This window comes from Seriola aureovittata, chromosome 7, assembly GCF_021018895.1.
Source record: "Seriola aureovittata isolate HTS-2021-v1 ecotype China chromosome 7, ASM2101889v1, whole genome shotgun sequence".
In the NCBI taxonomy this organism is placed as follows: Eukaryota; Metazoa; Chordata; class Actinopteri; order Carangiformes; family Carangidae; genus Seriola; species Seriola aureovittata.
Genome location: NC_079370.1, coordinates 25,928,845 through 25,949,693, shown reverse-complemented (window position 1 = coordinate 25,949,693; position 20,849 = coordinate 25,928,845). Strand labels below are relative to the sequence as shown.

At 45.3% G+C, this 20,849-nt stretch overlaps 1 protein-coding gene across 1 annotated transcript in view; it reads right to left on the bottom strand.

Moving 5' to 3' along the window:
* The window catches only part of tgfb2 (transforming growth factor, beta 2), a 38,000-nt gene extending 18,136 nt beyond the window's left edge, over positions 1 to 19,864 (bottom strand). The window contains exon 1 of the mRNA XM_056381510.1: positions 18,619 to 19,864. Within this exon, the coding sequence (XP_056237485.1) occupies positions 18,619 to 18,964 (346 nt within the window). The 5' untranslated portion in view covers positions 18,965 to 19,864. The remainder of the gene's footprint in view (positions 1 to 18,618) is intronic.
* Positions 19,865 to 20,849: the final 985 nt, after the last annotated feature.

The window sequence follows — 20,849 nt, the reverse complement described above, 5'->3', positions numbered from 1 at the left end:
TCTTCTAGACTGGTAAGTAAACAGTTGCTAATGCTAACATTAGCTATGTAGCAATTGCAAAACTTACATATAAGCTCCTTTAAATGAACATGGACACAAAACATTGAGTGTATGACCCTGCTGACTCCACAGCTTCATCTTAATGCTTTAACCCAGGAGATAACAACTATCATGTCAGTTTACCAATGCTCAGCATTATCTATTAATTCAAAATAAAAGAGGACAAGACAAAACTGAAAAAAATGAATTTATAATTTTGTGTAAAACAGTTTTTTTTATTGACTTCCTTTACTGTCAATAATCTTTTCACCTCTCATTCTTAACCTGCGAACCCTGCTAGGGTCCTGACCCTGAGGTTGAACCACTGCAACAGAGTGATCAGAACAGTGAAAAGTCAGAAAGCAGTGCTATCATGACTACAGTTCATCTCAGTGAATAATGACGTACTCAGATGGAGATGTGGAGGATCTCTGTCATTCCTCTGCCTCCGGTTCCACATGAGCCTTGCACCTGTTTTACAGAGACTGTTTCAGGAGGCTTTCAGACTCAGACGTCTTCTCCAGATGTTTTAAAACCCCTAAAACTTTAAATCTAAGTCTCTTCAAAACTGAATATTCATGTCAACTTAAAAAACAATCACACAACAGCTGGACACAACAAAAACCTGTGCAGACCCTGCACGTATCGCACACGTTAGAAATGTGTCTGTTTATTTTTGGCCAGGATGAGAAACATGTCTGGATTGATATGACCCAAACTGTCCTTGCTCATCTCTCCACGTCTCTAACAGAACCTAAACACAACCATTTGAACTGTGTTGTTTCTGATGCTGGTTTTCAGTTGACGTCATGATGCAACGACTCAGTAGATTACACAACCTATCTACAGTACAGACATCTACGTCACTCTGTGTGAGGACAAGTCCAGCTTCAAGTGTTTTCTGAGATCTCCACTGGCCACAGTCAGAAGGTTTTAAGGTCTGATGTGCCTCACGTGTTCAGCATCCTTCACCTGAGGCTGACACAGTCGATAACAGACAGAATTCCACCAGTACAGTTTAAATAGTGAGCAGAGCAGGACCGTCTGTCAGTGACCAGTCTATTTCAAATAATAAAACCTTTTCCTGAATGAAGGACCTCAGAGTTCAGAGAGAACCTGGTGGAGGATCCGTCAGACTTCCTTCCTGAGGGGGGAGGGCTCAGACTGCTGTACTTGGCTGCTCTCACTCCTCTGGCTTGCAGACGCTCTGACTGGTGGCTTTGTCAGCAGAAACTTCACAGACCTCTTCCGCTCTGCAATGACAGAGTTAGTACCAGTGTGAGCGCCGGACTCCTGCCTAATCTGTCATTACTACATCTTTTCCATATGAAGTGCAACGTGAAAACAGCAGCAGGCTGCAGCGCACATGGAGAGATGGTGTTGGTGAGAGTGAAGCCTATGATTACGGCGGTCACTCTGAAATCATCTCTAATGGGGTCATTTGTAACAGAATTACAGTTTATTAAATCATTCATCAGTCTGAATATGTGCTGAGAGAACACCAACGACCCGGCATATGTCTGTAGCTGCACTCACTCCTGAGGCCGCTCACTGCAGTACAGGTGAACTACACATCTACACAGAAGATTAAAATAACATTCATCATCAGTGGTTAATTATTATCTTACAAAGTAAGTGACGAAGTTGCAAAGTGGATTTTATAGGTTAAAGGAACAATTCAGCATTCTGGGATGTCACTGACTCACTTTCTCGTGCTTATAAGTTTGCTTTTTGTTTGTTTTTACTAAAACTCTTGCTAGGACCCGCCTCAGTACTCTCTGCCTGAATTTACACTGCCATTGTTTTTTTGCGGCACTTTTTTGGCCTTTATTTGATAGGACAGTCGAGATCACCAGGAATTGCAGGGACAAAAAGCGGCTGGGAGTCAAACGGGAACTCGCCATCGGGTCGCCCAATTCATAGGGTGATGGATGAGGATGGATGGCAGTTGGTAGGTAATAAAACAAATTGGGCACTGTTGTACCTGTTTTGATAAGTTTACGCACACAAAGTAGTAGAAGGACACAAATGAAACTATGAAATTCTAAATTAGAAGTGCATTTTCACAAAAATCAGGACAATTCATGTTCCAGGAAAGAATATTATTTTCCAGTAAAGTCGCTCAAAAAAAGAGAACTATCCCATGAAAACCGGGACGGGTCGGTGAGTGCAGAATACGAATCAAATCAAAATGGTGAGATCCATGCAGGAAGAAGAAGAGCTGCTTACTTATTCTTTACAGATTAACTGTAGAGGTTGGGATGGTGTAACCTCCTCGCAGCCTCTCTTCAAACTCAGCGGCCGTGTTTGTTTTTCCATGCACAGTTGGTACCCAGTGGAGCATAGTGGCCGGATATAAATACATGGACGTCTGTACAGAGCCTCAGGTTCAGCCTCTGATGATGAAATTCAGGTCCCCAGCAGAAACTCATGGATTATTTCCAGCGTCAGGCAGAGCAGCAGGAGGAGTTCTGACCTGTTACAACCACAGCTCCTAAATCTGTGCTCACACATTAAACCATCACCAACAGTGACCTGAGCAGAACCTGACACCGACCAACAACTGACCACTTACACACTGTAAGTTACCTAGCAACAAGCCTGAGTGAAAAATACTGAAGACCTCATCAGCCCAAACAGTCTCAGCTGGTTCACACTTTAGATTTTGTCCTTTTTCAAATAAAGACACAGAGTTATTATAATAAAACCAACGATGCCTCTGGAGAAGATGTAGTGAAATAAATTTGTGAACCTGGTTTTGTGGAAGTGAATATCTACTTCTGTATGTATTATACATACAGGTGCTGTTACTGGACAGCAGTTATGTGAGTGTGGAGACTGAACTGAAACAGGAAGCGGAACAACAGATATACATTCAGTTACCTGACGGAACAGGTTACATGTATCACTACACACCTGGGTCTGTCCCTGTGACTTTACGTTTCAGGTCTGAAAGTAGCCGTTTGTGACGCAGAGGTCACGGCCTTATGAAAGCTGCATGGCCCCTCCCAGCAGCCCCCTGACCCCGGCTGACCACAGACACACTTCCTGAGGTGTGGATGTAGCCGTTACAGGGAACAGCTGACCAAACTCTCCTCATTGAGCTGAACTCTCTCTGAGGAAGAGGTGTAATGATTCAGCTGCGGCTGGCCTCAACTTTACAGGCCACTTTACACAGTGTCAGGGAGTCAGAGGCTGCAACATGAAAGAGTCATTATGGTGTTGGCCGGGGCCGAGCGGGACACCTGCAGCGGGCAAACATCTGACTGAAGACAGGAAGAAACAATCGCAGCTCAAACTGTTTCACTTGGAGTCGGCTCAGGAGGACTTAGACTCAGTCCTCCACCTCAGCTCTGCTCACTCAGTCCAGGTCATGAAGGGTTTTTACCATTTCCCTTTTTATTTTCCAAACCTCAGCTCTCCTTCACGAGCGGAGCAGGTGGCGGCCATACTGCTCAGCTCCATGAACAATAACAGATTCAGAGTGTGGGAATACATAAATGAAAACATTTGCTGTGAAATAATTACGCTGTGAGGAATCCAGCTGTGACTGCTTCTGCAGATGTGCTGGCATCAGGACGTCCACATGTGCACATGTGTCTCCTGAGCTCCGGTCTGGGTTCTGGCACGGACATAATCATCATCATCATCATCATTATCATCTTTTTCTCCTCACACACACACAGTCGCATTATCAAGTGTCTAGTGTAATAATTAACATTTCAGTTGCCTTGGAAACTTCTACTGCAAAACATGTAGGTTTAATAAAACACTGTGAATGTTTAATGAGGAGATACTGTGTTTTTTAAATGGCGGGAGGAGGTGGGGTGGAGGGGGGAGGGGGTGGGGGTGGGTCCACGGTGCAAATTCCCCCAAACTCAGATTTATTAGCGGATGCGACTGTTTACTACCTCAGAATCACTCCTACCGTTGGAGAATGGAAAGAGCGGCCGAGTGTTGGTCTGCGGGGCTGAACGCTCGTCTGACTGGAGGGAAAAATATTTGACCTACTTTTCAGTATTTCTAACTTCAGACAGGAACCAGGGAAGAGAAGGACAGAGGAGTGAAAGTCAGTTTATTTAGAGAGTGAAATCACCACAAACACACTGACAGAAATAAATGTAAAATACATCAAAACAACAAGGTAAAAACAACCAAGTTGTTGGAAATGAATTCAATTAATCAACTGAACTGCGGGTCTCAGTCTCTGTTTATGATGAGCCTGGAGATTTAACGCACAGAAATGGATCAGAGGATGAAACTGCTCTGCCACCACAGCATCTGTGGAGAAATGAGATGGCCTGAGTCCTGGGATCTGGATCCACATGGAGGACAGTGCCGAATCCTGTCAGGTCAGGAGGTGCTGATCCAGGTGGGTTTCTGACCCAGATGAAACAAGGACAGAATAATGTTGTAAGATTTTTTTTTTTTTTAAGAATTCTAATGACTCTTCTTTGGAAATTTTTCATATCAAGTTGTATATCCATGTAAAAACACAAATGTGACGCTATTTCTTTTGTTCTTTATGTGTCTGCATCAGATTTTTTATTTCCCTGCTTCCTGCTGATGAAGGTCAGTCCTCATCATTCCTCATTAGTCCTGAGGTAATGATGCATCTGCTATTAAGAAGTTTAATTTCAACAGGAGCGGTTTCTCTATGAACTGTTCATAAACTAACACAAACACCTGGTTGACCAACACACTCTGTGTCCACGCAACACAACATGCAAGAAGGAGGAGTCTGCAGGTGACTGAACGTAGCCTGAGAGACAAAACCCAGGGCATACAGTCCTAAACCTATCACTACTGCTCAGTCTAAACTAATGCTGCTAAACTAATATAAACTGAAGGCGATACATCAATATATTTCCATCAACTGTTCTTGTTATTTGACAGCTGCAGTAAAAGACAAATTTAGAGAGAGAATCAACCTGAGTCAATACAAGAGAGGGGACAAACACAGTCAGAAAGGTGGGGGACACGAGGAGGGGATGAGAAAGGGGGGAGAGAGGAAAGAGAGGGGGGAGAGAGGCGTCAGGAGTGAGAGAATAACAGTGTGAGAAGAGGACGACAGCCTGAGTGGCTGACAGAGGAAAGAAAAGGATCAGCAGAGAGGGAATGTGAGCTCTCGCCTGTCTGGCTCCTGCTGACTCCGCCCCCTTCTCTCTCACCTGCCAACAGTAAATTGAAAACAACTCTGCTCATAATCCTGAACTAAAAATACACAGAGCTGTGAAGGGCCTGCACCGGGCTGTCAGTCTGCAGAGGCCCAGTTCACAGCACAAAACACACACACACACTGCACACATGTGACACAGAAACACACACACACTGACATGGATCGATGCAGGTCACACACAGCATGTGCACACAAGGGTGGGAGGGGTCCAAAAGTCTGAGACCACTTTCCCTCTGGGAACCAGTTCAGGAGCTTTGTCCACCAGTTACTGCTCTGATAACTGGACCTACACAGACCTCAGAAAGTTCATCACCTGTGTTTTAAACCAGGTCAGAGTTTTATTGTAACGTGACCATGTGACCTCTGACCAAACAGCATCATCAACAACAGCTGCTCACTGTATATGTGAAATCTGTTTACATATGAAAGTGACCATGAGCTCAGGGCCAGTAGCTCTATATTTCTAAATAAACTTTCCTTAAAGATACAAGTTTTTTATATAGTGAACAGCCTCAACGCAACCACCTGACAACACGTCCTGAACTGGGTTTAAAGGTTCTACATGAAAGCAGGTGGTGGGATTGTTGCTTCACAAGTCAGCCATGTGTTTACAATACAAGAGGTTATAATATGTCCTCTTAGCAGCTGCTTTTTCAGGACAAACTGGATGATACAGTGACTATCAGAAAGTGATGTGACAGACTGGGCCGGAGCTAGCTGGTTAGCATGCTAACTTCAGTAAAGAGAAAAGACGTGAGAGAGACAAGAGTTAACATTGGCGTTTGTTTCCAGCTGTTGGTGAGTAAAGGAGTGAAGTTTGATGCTGAACTTACAATGTTTCTTCTAGACTGGTAGGTAAACAGCTGCTAATGCTAATGTTAGCTATGTAGCAATAGTAAAACTCCCATATAGCTGAGAGAGAAAGTGCTGCTGAGGACAGAGACCGAGAGTTTGGACTAACACCACCTGCTGAAGCTGAAGTCAGCATCCCCAGCTCATTCTGCCCTCTGAGTCTGTGTCACCTACAGAACAACATCCTGTTGTATGAGATTATCATATGCTTTAAATAATGAAGTACCTAGTATCTAGAAGAAAAGTAAACAAAACACAATGTAAAGAATTCACCCTGAACGATGATGATTAGTTTCAATGTTTTGTTTCTCTTTCTCTTTAAGTTGAGTCAATGCTGACGGTCATGTCCGTCTGATCTGTGCTCTTCATAACCCTGTTCTCTCCATCAATGTGACTGACTGTTCCACAACAACACACTGAAGGTCTGGGCTCACGTCACACTCAGCCTCCTCCTGCATGATGAATGCTGTCAGTGCTGGATGGCTCACTGCCACTGTAGCTGTGTGGCAACAAGGCAATTAAATCATGGCAGACACACACACACACACACACACACACACACACACACACACACACACACACACACACACACACAGACACACACACACACGCACACACACACACACACACACACACACACACAGACTGGCAGCAGTGCAGTATGACATTGCCTCATCACTCAGTGACTGACACACAGCCGTGACCACAGCTCTGCCTGTTGCATAACCTGAGAGCCACAAACACTGTCCACTCTCCCATCCAGCATATGAGCCACACCAGGCCCGGCCGTGGCCCGAGCACCACACGTCCCCCTCCCCTCCCCTCCCTTCCCTCCTGCACTGCTGTTAAGACTATCATCTTACTCGGGACTTGTGCCGTTGCTGTAAACAATACAGAGAGTGCTAAAGGAGAACTTGTTATTCTTCTACCTCTCTCACTCTCGCTTTCTTTCTCTCCCTCCTGTTATGCAACACTGCCTGGCTCAGAGGCTGAGCAGTTCAAATGGCAGCAGCGTCCAGGTCTTGCGTAAGTGAACAGAAAGCGGGCTCTCAACAACAACCCTGTGGTGAGGTCCGTCACTCAGGCAAATACCCTGAGGTCTTAAAGTGTTCAGCTCTCCCTGCAGCTGCTCCCCCTCCCTCTGATCTGGACTGCAGCTGAATGTGAGGACCCGGATCAAGACTCAGAGACAAAAACAACTGGACTGCAGTCACCACAGCTGACTGCTGGCTCTGCATAGAAATGAAAAATGACGGTCAGTAACCAGGCAGTCTGTTTGCAGCAACGCAGCAACAACACACCGACTGACATCAGCTGAGAAAGAGCTTCAGGTCCCGGAGACCAGAGGACACCTCAGTCTGAGTACACTTGAGTACCAACAGCACGCTGACCAAGACTAGACCAGCCTCAAGGCCTCAGTGTCATCTCAAACTAAGGCTGCGGTCGAAAAGTCTTTTTTTCTTAGGAAGGTTCCTAGCTGAGCAAAATGACCTGTAGTATCTGAGCAGCATCATGATCACAGCTGCTCCTGTTCTCTACATGAGGAGCTTCAGTGCTTCCTATCTTATCTCCTTCAGCCTAGGAAACACTGGACCTTCCTTTGCTAAAGGAGAAAATGCCGTCCCACAATTCCTTGCTGCACCAACATTTCATACAACATAATTGTAATTTTACCACAGCAGACCCACTTAAATGTAGAAACAACAGAGAAACAGTCATCATGAAGAACAAGCATACAATCTTTATCATCATCATCATCATCATCATCATCATAACATACACACATATATGTTGTTTCAAAACCACTCACAGCAGTGAAAAATTCATTTTCTCTACTTAACAAATATGTAAAAAGTCAAAACTCTATATAGCCTACTTATATCTGAATATAATTCACTCCTGCCGTGACTCAGCTGCTTATTTTTATTTAATTATTACATTAATCCTTGTGTTATAAATAAAGTTGGTTTAAAAAAAAAAAAACAACAACCAAGTGAAATCCCAGTTGGATTCTCCTTCACCTCATGACGTTTTCCTTCGAGGTCGAGGAGTCTGGTTTGAAAGGAGATTCTTTTGACTTTTCAACGGAAGTCAAAGTGTCAGCTCCTCAAACCACCTTTAGCCACACCCACTTATGCAGTGATTGGTCAGCTGTGTGGATCTGTCCTTTTACCAGAGTTCACGGCTTCTTCACAGCTCTACAGACTGAAGCAGGAACCAGGAGGCTGCACCGATGTCCGTCACATGACACAGCTGATAGATCAGACCTGTTGGTACCGCTTCACAATAAGTCTCCCCTTATAGAGGATTTATGAATAGTTCATAACTAGTTTATTAATTAGCTTGTTAACACTTTGAAAATCCTTTTTAAACTGCTATAACACATTAGATAAAAAGGGCAACAGTGACCTGTTGCTTGCCAAATAGTGAGCCCACATTTATCTGTACTGTTAAGCCTCATGTCTCAGCCAGCATTTTTACATGCTGCTTCATCACGTATTTGTTAAGTAAGTAGCAATTAACCAATGTCAGCATCTTAATGGTTGAAAAGTTTCATTTGGCAGATGAAATTATGCCAAATCAAATGATCAAATGACCAAAATCACACTCTGCAGTATTGTTCAACTTGTCATGCTCTCAGCAGCCGTCCTCATTCTAATCACAGGTGTGGATATGACATATTATATTAATGAGTTACTATTATTTAAGTAACTCATTGATAATTGATGATGAGTTTCACACTTTACAACAAGGTTCCTTTCGCCAGTTATAAATGGTAGTGACTCATTAGTGAGATGAATGAGTAGTGAGTATTAACTTGATCTTGCCAAATAGTGAGCCTGCATCACCAAATGAAATCTGTTATAACGTGTTCATAATTGTTTAATTATGATTGATAAAGTGTTACCAACCGAATTAATGACCATTTATATAAATCATTTATGAATCCTTTATAAGGGTAGTCTTATTGTGAAGTGGTGCCGACACGTTTAAACCTACATACAGAGACATCACATGTTACATCAAACACATCTCAAGGTATCAGCCCAGATCCCTCCACTCAGTCTGAGTCAGACTCTGTTACTGTCAGTGAGGCCTCTGTGTTAAACATGTAGAGTTTGGTTGGATGAAGCTTCAGTAGCTCTGCACTGACAGACCTGCAGACGGAGCCTGTGTGAGTGTCTCAGGTCTGGACCTCCTCCCAGAGTCTTGATCTCCGTGTGTTTGTGTTCATGTGTTTTTACAAGACTCCCTCCACAAACCAGCAGCCGCCACACGCCTCTGTTTATTTACAGAGGGGCAGGAGATTAAGCAGAGGTTCACTCAGACCACCGCCATCCATCACACACACACTCTGCAACACACACATCACAACACACACTCTGCAACACACACACACACACACACACACATCACACACACCCTGCAACACACACTCTGCAACACACACACACACATCTCACACACCCTGCAACACACACAAATCACAACACACACTCTGCAACACACACACACACAGACACAGACACACACACACACAAAAGTGATACCAAGGCAAACTACTACAGTACTGTTGTGACATGTTCAGAAAACTGAGAGGGTACGACGGACTTTTACTTTTACTCTGACACACACACACTCACACACACACACACTCACACAGACACACACACACACAAACATACAAAAGTGATACCAAGGCAAACTACTACAGTACTGTTGTGACATGTTCAGAAAACTGAGAGGGTACGACAGACTTTTACTTTTACTCTGACACACACACACACACACATACACAGACACACACACACAGACACACACACAAACACACACACAGACACAGGGAATTTCATGCTGAACATTATGAATATTTTTCTTCCTGATGCTGCACGCCTTCATGATGATGATGATGATGATGATGATGTGATATATAAGTCAGACAGTGGTGTCAGATTCCTCCTGCTCTGACATGAGCCTGACTGTTGCTGTTACTGTGTGTTCAGTGTGAACCGGGTCAGTCAGGACTTTGTTATTCAAGTTCATTCTGGACCTTTCACTCAAACCAGCTGCTCTGAACTGTTTTACATATAACATGTATGAAATGAACAGCGAACTCTCTGCTGATGAAGACTCTGATGTAGACCATGTGATGAGGTTCTGCTCCCAGCTGCAGTGAGAACATTAAACCGTACCACACTGTGGTTCTGCTCCTGATCCACTGATCCAATCTGCTGGGCCGACACTGACCTTCATCCTTCTAGCCGAGGTTTTAGAATGGATTTTAAGATTTTATCGATTACTTTTAAAGCTCTCCGTTGCATCTCTCCTGGTTACATTTCAGACGTCTTAGTGCCCTACATACCAGTACGCACCTTCAGATCCTCCGGCAAAGGTCTTCTGTCTGTTCCAGAGGCCCGGCTGAAAACTAAAGAGGGCAGAGCATTTGTAGTCGGGGGCCCTGAGGCTCTGGAACGATCTGCCCAAGGAAATCGGGTTGGTGGACTCTGTGTCTCCTTTAAGTCCTTTCTTAAAACATACTTTTATCTGAGAGCTTTTCCTGGTCTTACCTTCCCTTTAAGTGTTTTATTTCTCTTAAAATGACTCAGTACTGGTTTTATGCTGCTGCTCCTTTTTGCTTTGAAATGTATTGATTTTATTGATTCTATTGTTAAGCACTTTGAAAGTAAGTTTTTGAAGATTGCTCTATAAATAAAGATTGTAATTCATGCACACAATCTCTGCTCAGATCAACACACCTGAACACACACGCATACACGACCAGTCACACACACTGAGCATCCGTGAGCCGCTGTAAACAGGAAGCAGATGGTCTACTCTGCAGTTGATTCGTCGCGCAAAATCCTACTAACGAAGAACAGTAAAGACAGTTGGAGCGCTAAAATGCAGAGTTAACCTCCTCAACAGCTGCTAGCAGAGACAACAAGGTCAGTAACACTTGTGATTCATTATCCATGTTGCATTCACCACTGGTAGTCGAGGCAGACCGGAGTGGTGTTGACGAGAGGAGAAAACATAGCAAAAGATTTGTGTTTTAAAATGAAAACGTAGTAGTGTGGATGTAGCCTCAGGTTCAACACCACAGAGATGCCATGTCCTGACAGAAGAGTTCAGGTTTGAAATGTTGAGGGTTACTGGACAGAGTCAGAGCTGGGAGGGACAACGTGGGACCTCTGCTTTAGGGCTTCAGTTTGATTGCAAGTCATATTTTGTCTTTGGAGTGGAGGCAGGACGGAGGCTGCACACACACACTCACACACACACACACACACACACACACACACACACACACACACACACACACACACACACCATTAACCCTCCTCGCAGTCTCTGCTTCCTATTAAAAAGTGACACATCCTTCCTGCAGACTCTTCAAAGGCCTGATTAGAGGCTGATCTGAGACCTGTGGCTCTCGGTGTCCTGCAGCCACAGGAATGCCTCTTCACCTCTGCCGATACCTGAACACACACAGTCCACTCTGCTGGGAGATCAGCAGCTCCGAGTCTCTTCATTGTTCACACTGATGTCCTCCAGTGCTGTGTAATGTTTTCATGTGACCTCGCCAACACAAATGCTGTTAAACCTGCTTCAAAGTGTGTAATGTGGTGGATTGTTACCTGATGGGAGCTAATTACTGCTCAGTAAATAAGAGCAGAGAGCAACATGTGGTCCACATTTACTTTGTAAATACGCAGTAAATCTCTGGCTCCATGTTCAGTGCTGCAACAAACAGCCTCTCTCTGTTTGAAATGCTGGCCAAGATTATTAGAGCCTGACAGGAGATTTACAGCAGCGGGCTCTGTGTCACTGTCAGATACACTGCTGCTGGGTCTGTGTGTACTGTGTGTGTGTGTGTGTGTGTGTGTGTGTGTGTGCGCACACCGTGTGTTTCCAGGACACCTCCAAAGCAAACAGAAGAGTAAATCAGCTGCTGCACATCATAACAGACAAACACTGGCTGTGACTGAGTGATCTCTGCACACACACAACATCATTAGCCTGACAGTGTGTCAGGCATCCTCAGCAGATACTGTAGACCAGTATCTGCTGATGATGGAGGACACACACAACAACAACAACACAACAACAACAACACACACAACACACCCTGCACCAAACCAAACCATCACGTCTCTGCACATGTGGAGTCTGATTCTGTTCACATGTAACTACAGATTTTGAGATTAATATGATCAGTATATATGATATTCTCAATACTGATCTACTGAGTCTTATTACATATTTCATTTTAAAATAAATACATTCTGGTGAAAAGCAGACGACCATGAGGGGCTGGCTGAGTGTATGAAAACTTCTCCACCTTTGTGTCTTTCAGGTGACGTTGTTTCAGGTCAAAGTTGAAACTGATCAGTCTGAGAGCAGCTGAAAAAGAATCCAAGTCCAGAGCAAAAAGATGGCTCTGATTATTAATATTATTCCTGCTGGATCCAGACCAGATAAACCAGAATCAAACTGTTCTGGTGAGATTTAAGTGATGTTATGTCATTAGTAAGAATTATCATTTCATTTACTCAAAGCTCTTAAAACACTTCTGCTGCATAATTTAATAATTTAATGTGGTATAAATACATTTAAAATGTCCAGAAGAACAGGTTATCTGTCTCTACGGTTTACATGAGGTGAATAAAGTTCACTATTCTGTGATAATTCAGTATGAGACGTGCAGCAGTGACACTGAATGTGAACATTTAAACAACGACAACCAGCCTCTCATCCTCACTGTTTATATACTGTTAATATGAACGTCTCACTATTTACTACTGTACATGATGAATATGTCCACACACCCACAACAGTTGTTACTGAAGTTTACACTGTGGTGTAACATCACACCTGACATCACAACATCACACCTGACATCACTACATCACACCTGACATCACTACATCACACCTGATGTTACAACATCACACCTGACATCACTACATCACACCTGATGTTACAACATCACACCTGACATCACTACATCACACCTGATGTTACAACATCACACCTGACATCACTACATCACACCTGATGTTACAACATCACACCTGACATCACTACATCACACCTGACATTACAACATCACACCTGACAACACTACATCACACCTGACATTACAACATCACACCTGATGTTACAACATCACACCTGACATCACTACATCACACCTGACATCACTACATCACACCTGATGTTACAACATCACACCTGACATCACTACATCACACCTGACATCACTACTAGGGCCCGAACTGATTTTTTGGGGCCGATGCCGATTCCGATATTAGGGAATAAAAAATTCCGATAACCGATATATCAGCCGATTAAATTTTTACATTTTTCAATTTAAAAATAGACGAAATACCTGTCTTTGATGGCTTGAATATAGTTCCAAACACTTGTTACAAAGATATAAATTGAAGGGAGAACATTTTACTATTTTAAAATGCTTTTATTATCAGAAAGTGTGTAGAACAAGCAGCATATGAACAATTTGAACATAAAATAAATCAAAAATATGATGTGCAAAAAGGCAGGAAACCTCTATCTGTATGAATTAAGACATTTACTTTCACATGCCCCCTCAGTACTAGAGTTCTTCTTATTATTGCCAATCTAACAGTAGGCTATAGTGCAAAAAGCACAACTTTTTTAGTAAACATCTTTGAAAACAAACAATAAAAAAGTAACTGCAAAAGATTGAGGTATTTTGTTATGTGGGGCATAACGTGTCAGCAGCGGCTCACCGCGCCGCAGCGCTATCAATCTGTAGCGGTTCTATTTTTGACGCTCCCGTTGCGAAATCGCGTCAAGCTCAACAGAGCAGATCGCACCAGACAGGAAGTCAGACACAGTATCAAAGTAAAACACTTCCGCCCCCTTTCAAAATAAAACACAACACGCACGTCATCTAACTTCACATCAACATTATGTATCAGAGCGGTTGATATAACAGAGTGGCGACATCAAAAGCTGTCGCCACTCTGTTAATATCAACCGCTCTGCACTGTATCAAGAGCAACGATCTCGCGTACGTTCCGTATTCTCGCGTGAATACGGCTGGCTCGCAAGGCAGCGCTGCGCTGCCGTAACACGTCCGGTGGGGATTGACGCCGGGCTGAGGTCGGAGCAAAACCGCGACGCTGATGTTCCGCGGCGCTAACGGCCCCGGTGGAAATCCGGTCTATAAGTCTTCACTATTTCACTCTGATGCGGTGTGACTGTGAAGCGTGACATGAAAGCAGTCGGAGCGTCCTCTACTGGATACGTAACACAAGGACATCATTTCTAAGAAAAATACCATATTACCTGCATTTTATTAGTGAAAAATAAGTGTAAACATCGGCGTCAATCGGCCAACTTTTGGTTGATTACCGATTATTCTCTAATGGCTATAATCGGTCAGGCCCTAATCACTACATCACACCTGACATCACTACATCACACCTGACATCACTACATCACACCTAACGTTACAACATCACACCTGACATCACTACATCACACCTGACGTTACAACATCACACCTGACATCACTACATCACACCTGACATCACTACATCACACCTGACATCACTGCATCACACCTGACGTTACAACATCACACCTGACATCACTACATCACACCTGACATCACTACATCACACCTGACGTTACAACATCACACCTGACATCACTACATCACACCTGAGATTACAACATCACACCTGACATCACTGCATCACACCTGACATCACTGCATCACACCTGACGTTACAACATCACACCTGACATCACCACATCACACCTGACATCACTGCATCACACCTGACGTTACAACATCACACCTGACATCACTGCATCACACCTGACGTTACAACATCACACCTGACATCACTGCATCACACCTGACATCACTGCATCACACCTGACGTTAAAACATCACACCTGACATCACTACATCACACCTGACATCACTGCATCACACCTGATGTTACAACATCACACCTGACATCACTGCATCACACCTGACATCACTGCATCACACCTGACGTTACAACATCACACCTGACATCACTGCATCACACCTGACATCACTGCATCACACCTGACATCACTGTATCACACCTGACATCACTATATCACACCTGACATCACTGCATCACACCTGACATCACTGCATCACACCTGACATCACTGCATCACACCTGACATCACTACATCACACCTGACATCACTGTATCACACCTGACATCACTATATCACACCTGACATCACTGCATCACACCTGACGTTACAACATCACATCTGACGTCACTACATCACACCTGACATTACATCACACCTGACATCACTACATCACACCTGACGTTACAACATCACACCTGACATCACTGCATCACATCTGACATCACAACGTCACACCTGACATCATTACATCACATCTGACATCACAACGTCACACCTGACATCATTACATCACATCTGACATCACAATGTCACACCTGACATCACTACATCACACCTGACATCACCACACCACATCTGACATCACAACGTCACACCTGACATCACTGCATCACACCTGACATCACTACATCACACCTGATATCATTACATCACACCTGGCATCACATCATCACATCTGACATCACAACATCACACCTGACATCATTACATCACACCTGGCATCACAACTTCACATCTGACATCACAACATCACACCTGACATCATTACATCACACCTGGCATCACAACTTCACACCTGACATCACTGCATCACTACATCACATCTGACATTATTACATCATGCCTGACATCATGTTAAAAAATAACAAATTGTTTGTGTTTACATTGTCAGTCTTGTTTATCATCAGGTGAGAGCCTCCCTTCCTGATAAACACTTGTGTGTTTCAAACACTCCAAACAGAGATAACCCCGATGACATCACTCTGACATCATCAGAAGACGTTACACAGACTGAGGAGACTTGACATGTGTGTGTAACATTGGCTGAATTCCACTTTGACTTGTGACTTCAGTGTAACAGAAGAAACTGTTGCAACTGTGGGCACCTGTAGATAGACAAAGGGGAAGGGTGGGAGGTAACAGGATCAGGAGGGGGAGGGGGAGGGAGAGTGGGATGGGGAGGGGGAGGTTGTCTGGAGGGGTCTTTCCTCCACCCGTCCATAGCCCAGCAACAGAGTCTCTGCTGCTGGAATTTTCCATGGAGCAAGTGGCAGGGCACACACAATGTCTCCCAGCTAACTGGGTTTAAATAGACGACTGTGAGACCTGGGACAGTGTCTCCAACCCCCTCCATACACACACTGCTCACCCACCCTACCCCCTCACCCCCACACCGCCTCACCCCCTCGCCCTTCCCACCCTGCTGCCCAACATTTTTGTAAACCTTCCAGGGCCAGTGCCACACATTGCAGCCTCTGAGGACTTCCTGGCGCCCAACCAAATAAGGCTGATACCGTGTGTGTGTGTGTGTGTGTGTGTGTGTGTGTGAAGTTCACTTTCACACGTCCAGTGTGCAGAGACTAAATAAACACAGCCTATCAGTTGAAGGGTTAACTCTCTGCTGTCAGCGTCTGTCTGCAGATGTGAGGACCTGGCCAGTGTCACCAGTTCACATGAATGGTGACCAGTTGTGGCCCCTCTCCTCCCTGTGTGTTGACTCTATATTATTTATACCCTGTGAATGCTTTCCTGACTGCACTTGGCATCGGGCCTCTTCTATTCATATTGAAGGTGTTTACACAAGAGGCGGGGCCAAGGAAAACATTTAGTGCAGAAAACACCTTGGGGCCTCAGGACGTCGTCTCATTTATTTCTGCTTCACTTCACGTCTCTGATGTGGAGGAAACATGTTGGTTAACTTCTCTGCAGCTTCACTGACTCTGATCATTTAGCTTCTACAGCCGAGCCTTTCCTCTCATGTGTCTTTGATCTGCTGGAGCAGAAATTCATCTCCACACGGGAGGTCAAAGGTCAGGGTCGGCTGCAGATTCAGCACAGAGGCTGTCAGCAGAGCGGTGAGGCCACGCCTCCTGCCTGAAGGATTATTACACAAACAGCTTCCTCTGCAAACGTTAGGCGCTGAATGAAACCAGTTGTTTCTGCAGATCAGCACACACACACACACACACACACACACACACACACACACACACACACACACACACACAGTTCATCAACATCACATCCTGTGAGGAGGCAGCTTCAGTGTGAGGGGATGCTGTAGATCCTTCAGGCTGCAAAGTGTTAGATAAACTGCTGTTACACAGTTTTATCTTCAGACACTGATTTGAATAAATAAAGGGCTAATCCAACAATTTTACAGATAAAATTAATAAAAACTTCCACACAGACAAATCCATGTTACACTGAAGATCAGTGTTGTTACATCACCCAGAGCCGAAAATGCCTTCTGGGAAAATCAGACATAAACAAGCTGAAGAGTTTTAACATCGACACAAAAAACAGACAGAAACGATTCCACACTGTTACCAGGAACAAATGGCTCGTGGTCAAAGCTTGATGATGATGATTATGGTCATGATGTCACTGTTCTAGCATCAGCACCATTTTACATTCAGAAATCTGAGAACGTCCCTTCACATCTCCTGCTTTTAAAAGGGGGGGGGGGGGCTCCTTCCATGCTCTTTAGGGCGGGACCTCTGTTTTCAATTTAATTTACTTAATTTACTTTACTCTAATTTAAAGTCATCTGTTATCTGACCAATCAACAACCAGCATGGATGGAGAGCTCCAAGCCTCGGGCCTCGCTGCCTCAGTTGACCGGACTCTTATTGGTGGCCCGCAGGAACCTGATTACTCCACAGCTGCACTACACCCAGGACTGGATCCCAGTATGGGTGACTGGGGAGACTGCTACAGGGACTGCACAGCATGGAGGATGTTCATGGGAGTCCAGTGAGTCTTACACAGCAACTACTGTATGAATCTGCCAACATGTGGAGTGAGTGACACCCCTTCCACCCCACACACACACACACACACACACACACACCCCACAGATTTTCATGCTCTATGATTCTTCCTTGTTAAATCAGGGTGTTGTGTGAAACTCCCTCTGTGACGTCCTTGGCTGCTGCGTCACACACGCACACACACTCACACTGAGGGTCTCTGTATAATACTGACTACAGAGACCATCAGTTCCCAACAACAAGCTTTGCCCCTCACAGGTTGATCCAGCTGCTCTGACACACCCTGGTGCTAACAGTTAGTGAAAGGTGCTGGACTGGGTTTTGCTGGACTCTGAGTTAGAGGGCAGGTTGTTGATGTCTCAGAACCACAGCTCTGTTCCAGCAGAGCATGATGGGACGGATTTTCCAAAACAATCACAAGCACACGTGACCGCGTCCAAACGCTGTCTAAGACTTTAACACCTCACACTCAAGTAATAACATTAGAGGCCACATGAACGAACACACACGCGCGCGCGCGCGCACACACACACACACACACACACACACAGACACACACACACACACACACACACTTACTCTCTGACGGGTAGAAGGGCTGCATGTCGATCTTGTGTACCTCCTTGGCGTAATACTCCTCCTCGCTGCGCTGCCGCTCGCACGTCGCCGCGCGTTCGTTCGCTTTCTCCTGCAGCAGGTCCCGCGTGCTGTTGTATATGGCCACTATGTCCCGGGACACCTCCTCGGGCTCGGGGAAGTCCTCCGGGGGGCTGGTGAGCTTGAGCTTGCTCAAGATCTGCCCTCGGATGGCCTCGATGCGCTTCTTCTTGAACTGATCCATGTCCAGCGTGCTGCATGTGGACAGGCTGAGCGCCACGGTGGCTAAATCCAGCGCGAGGAGAAGACCGACGACACACAGGTTCATCTTCTCCTCCGGTGTCTTCAAACTCACACACAAACAGACTCAGGGAAATACAGACCGGGCAGTTAAACGTCGCCAGGCAGACGCATTTCTTGATCAAATGATCACAGTGGAGAGCGTTTACGCACGCGAGCCGAGTGGCGCCAAGCAGTTATTTGAAAATCGTTTGGTTCTAATTCCCCAGTTTCAGTAAAGTGAACCTGAAAATCCATTCAACTGTCCCCGGAGAAAAGAGCCGTTATCCGGGGGTCGCGCCGATCTGTTCCCGCTGACCGTGACCGCACAGCGAGTGCGTAAATGCGCCGAGTGCTGCCAGAGCTGGAGCAGACGATGTGGATGAAAACAGCTGAGCGGTGATCGTCAGCGGGACGCACAGCCCTGAGCACACCTCCACCGCATCAGACCGCTGGGCTCGCCGCTCTCCACCCGCACCTCACCGGCCCGAGGTCTCTATCTGCTCAGCCTCAGTGCCTTCATACTCATCTCTTCTTATTCTCCACAAGCTCTGTAAATACACCTAAACTAAAACCCGGTCCTGGCGTCAGCAGGGACGCACGGTGCCAACTCTCTCAGGCTGAGCTGCCGCCTCAAGGTGAAACCAGATCCAGAGAAAACTGTGATTTCACGCTGAAAATCCTCCTTTAAAAGCAGCGCGGTAAAAACAGCTGGGCCTCTCTCCTCGGTGCGACTGCAGAGCGTTTTACGCGTCTCCCTCACCCCATCTAGTTGGGAACGGCTCTTTTACGCGTGCCAAAGACAGCAGCGGCCGCTGGGAGGTTTATATGGGACTAAAGTTACCACGTGCTCCCCCCTCCGCCCGCTTCAAACCCAGGTTGCGGTCATCACCGCCGAAGCTGGGGACCCTTCAATCCACGCTACGAGACGGTTTGTTGTAAATAGGAGTGCTCGCTGTGCCCATTGGGACAGCGCTGCAGCGGATAATGGTCCATTGGCCTCCAGTGCGTCGTGACGCAGGGTCCTAAAGCCGGTCAGCTCGAGGCCTCTGGACTTTGCCACTCTAGAGACCGCCAAGAGTCTCCATCAGACACAAGTTCAGCTTTTACATTATTGTTTATCGGTCACGTCACTGTCACAGTGAGAATCACTCATGACGCAGCTGCAGTGAAATGTTTTTAAGATAGTTGTTGATGTTCTTATGTTTATCTGAAGATTATCTGATGATTTATTGATTTCATCCTCCTCTTCATTTAATCAATCATGTTCTGTCACAGTCTGATGACGTGTGTCTGAACCGTGTCACTTGACTGACTTTACAGCAGGTTCATCGGTAGCTGGAGGTGAACGAGGTGAACAAAATGATAGCAACGCATCACATCAATGAAGACTTCACACAACCAGAAAAGTGAATACACAATAAGAGAACAACAGGAGCATGACTGGGTGAGCCTGCCTCAGGAACAGTGGCTCTCTTGCCTGTTGATATTGTCTTACCTTAAAGAGCCAGACTTCACCTCTCCTGCAGTTCTGGACCGGGACAAATCCAGGAGGATCGGTGAATCTGCTCCCAGCAGACATTTCTCCTCAGATGAGAGGTGATGGTTGAGAATCACGTCTAACAATATTTGAAGCTGAACTTTATTGACGGACACAGATGAAGACAGTGGAGCAGTCTGACCTCGTTTTGTTTGAGCAGTAACAAACTGATGGAAGAGAAGACCAGGTCCCACTGATGTGCAGGACTGGACTCTGTGAACTGGTCTGCTGGAGGTTTCAGTCTGCAATTCCTCATCTCCTGCTGAGCTCAGGTCTCTGAGCATCACTGTGGATTTCTCAAGGGTCATTGCTGAGCAGCTGAGTACAAACATAATGACACCATCATGGTCTGATGCAGATTCATATCTGAGGTTTCCGTCAAGGCGTCCTGAAT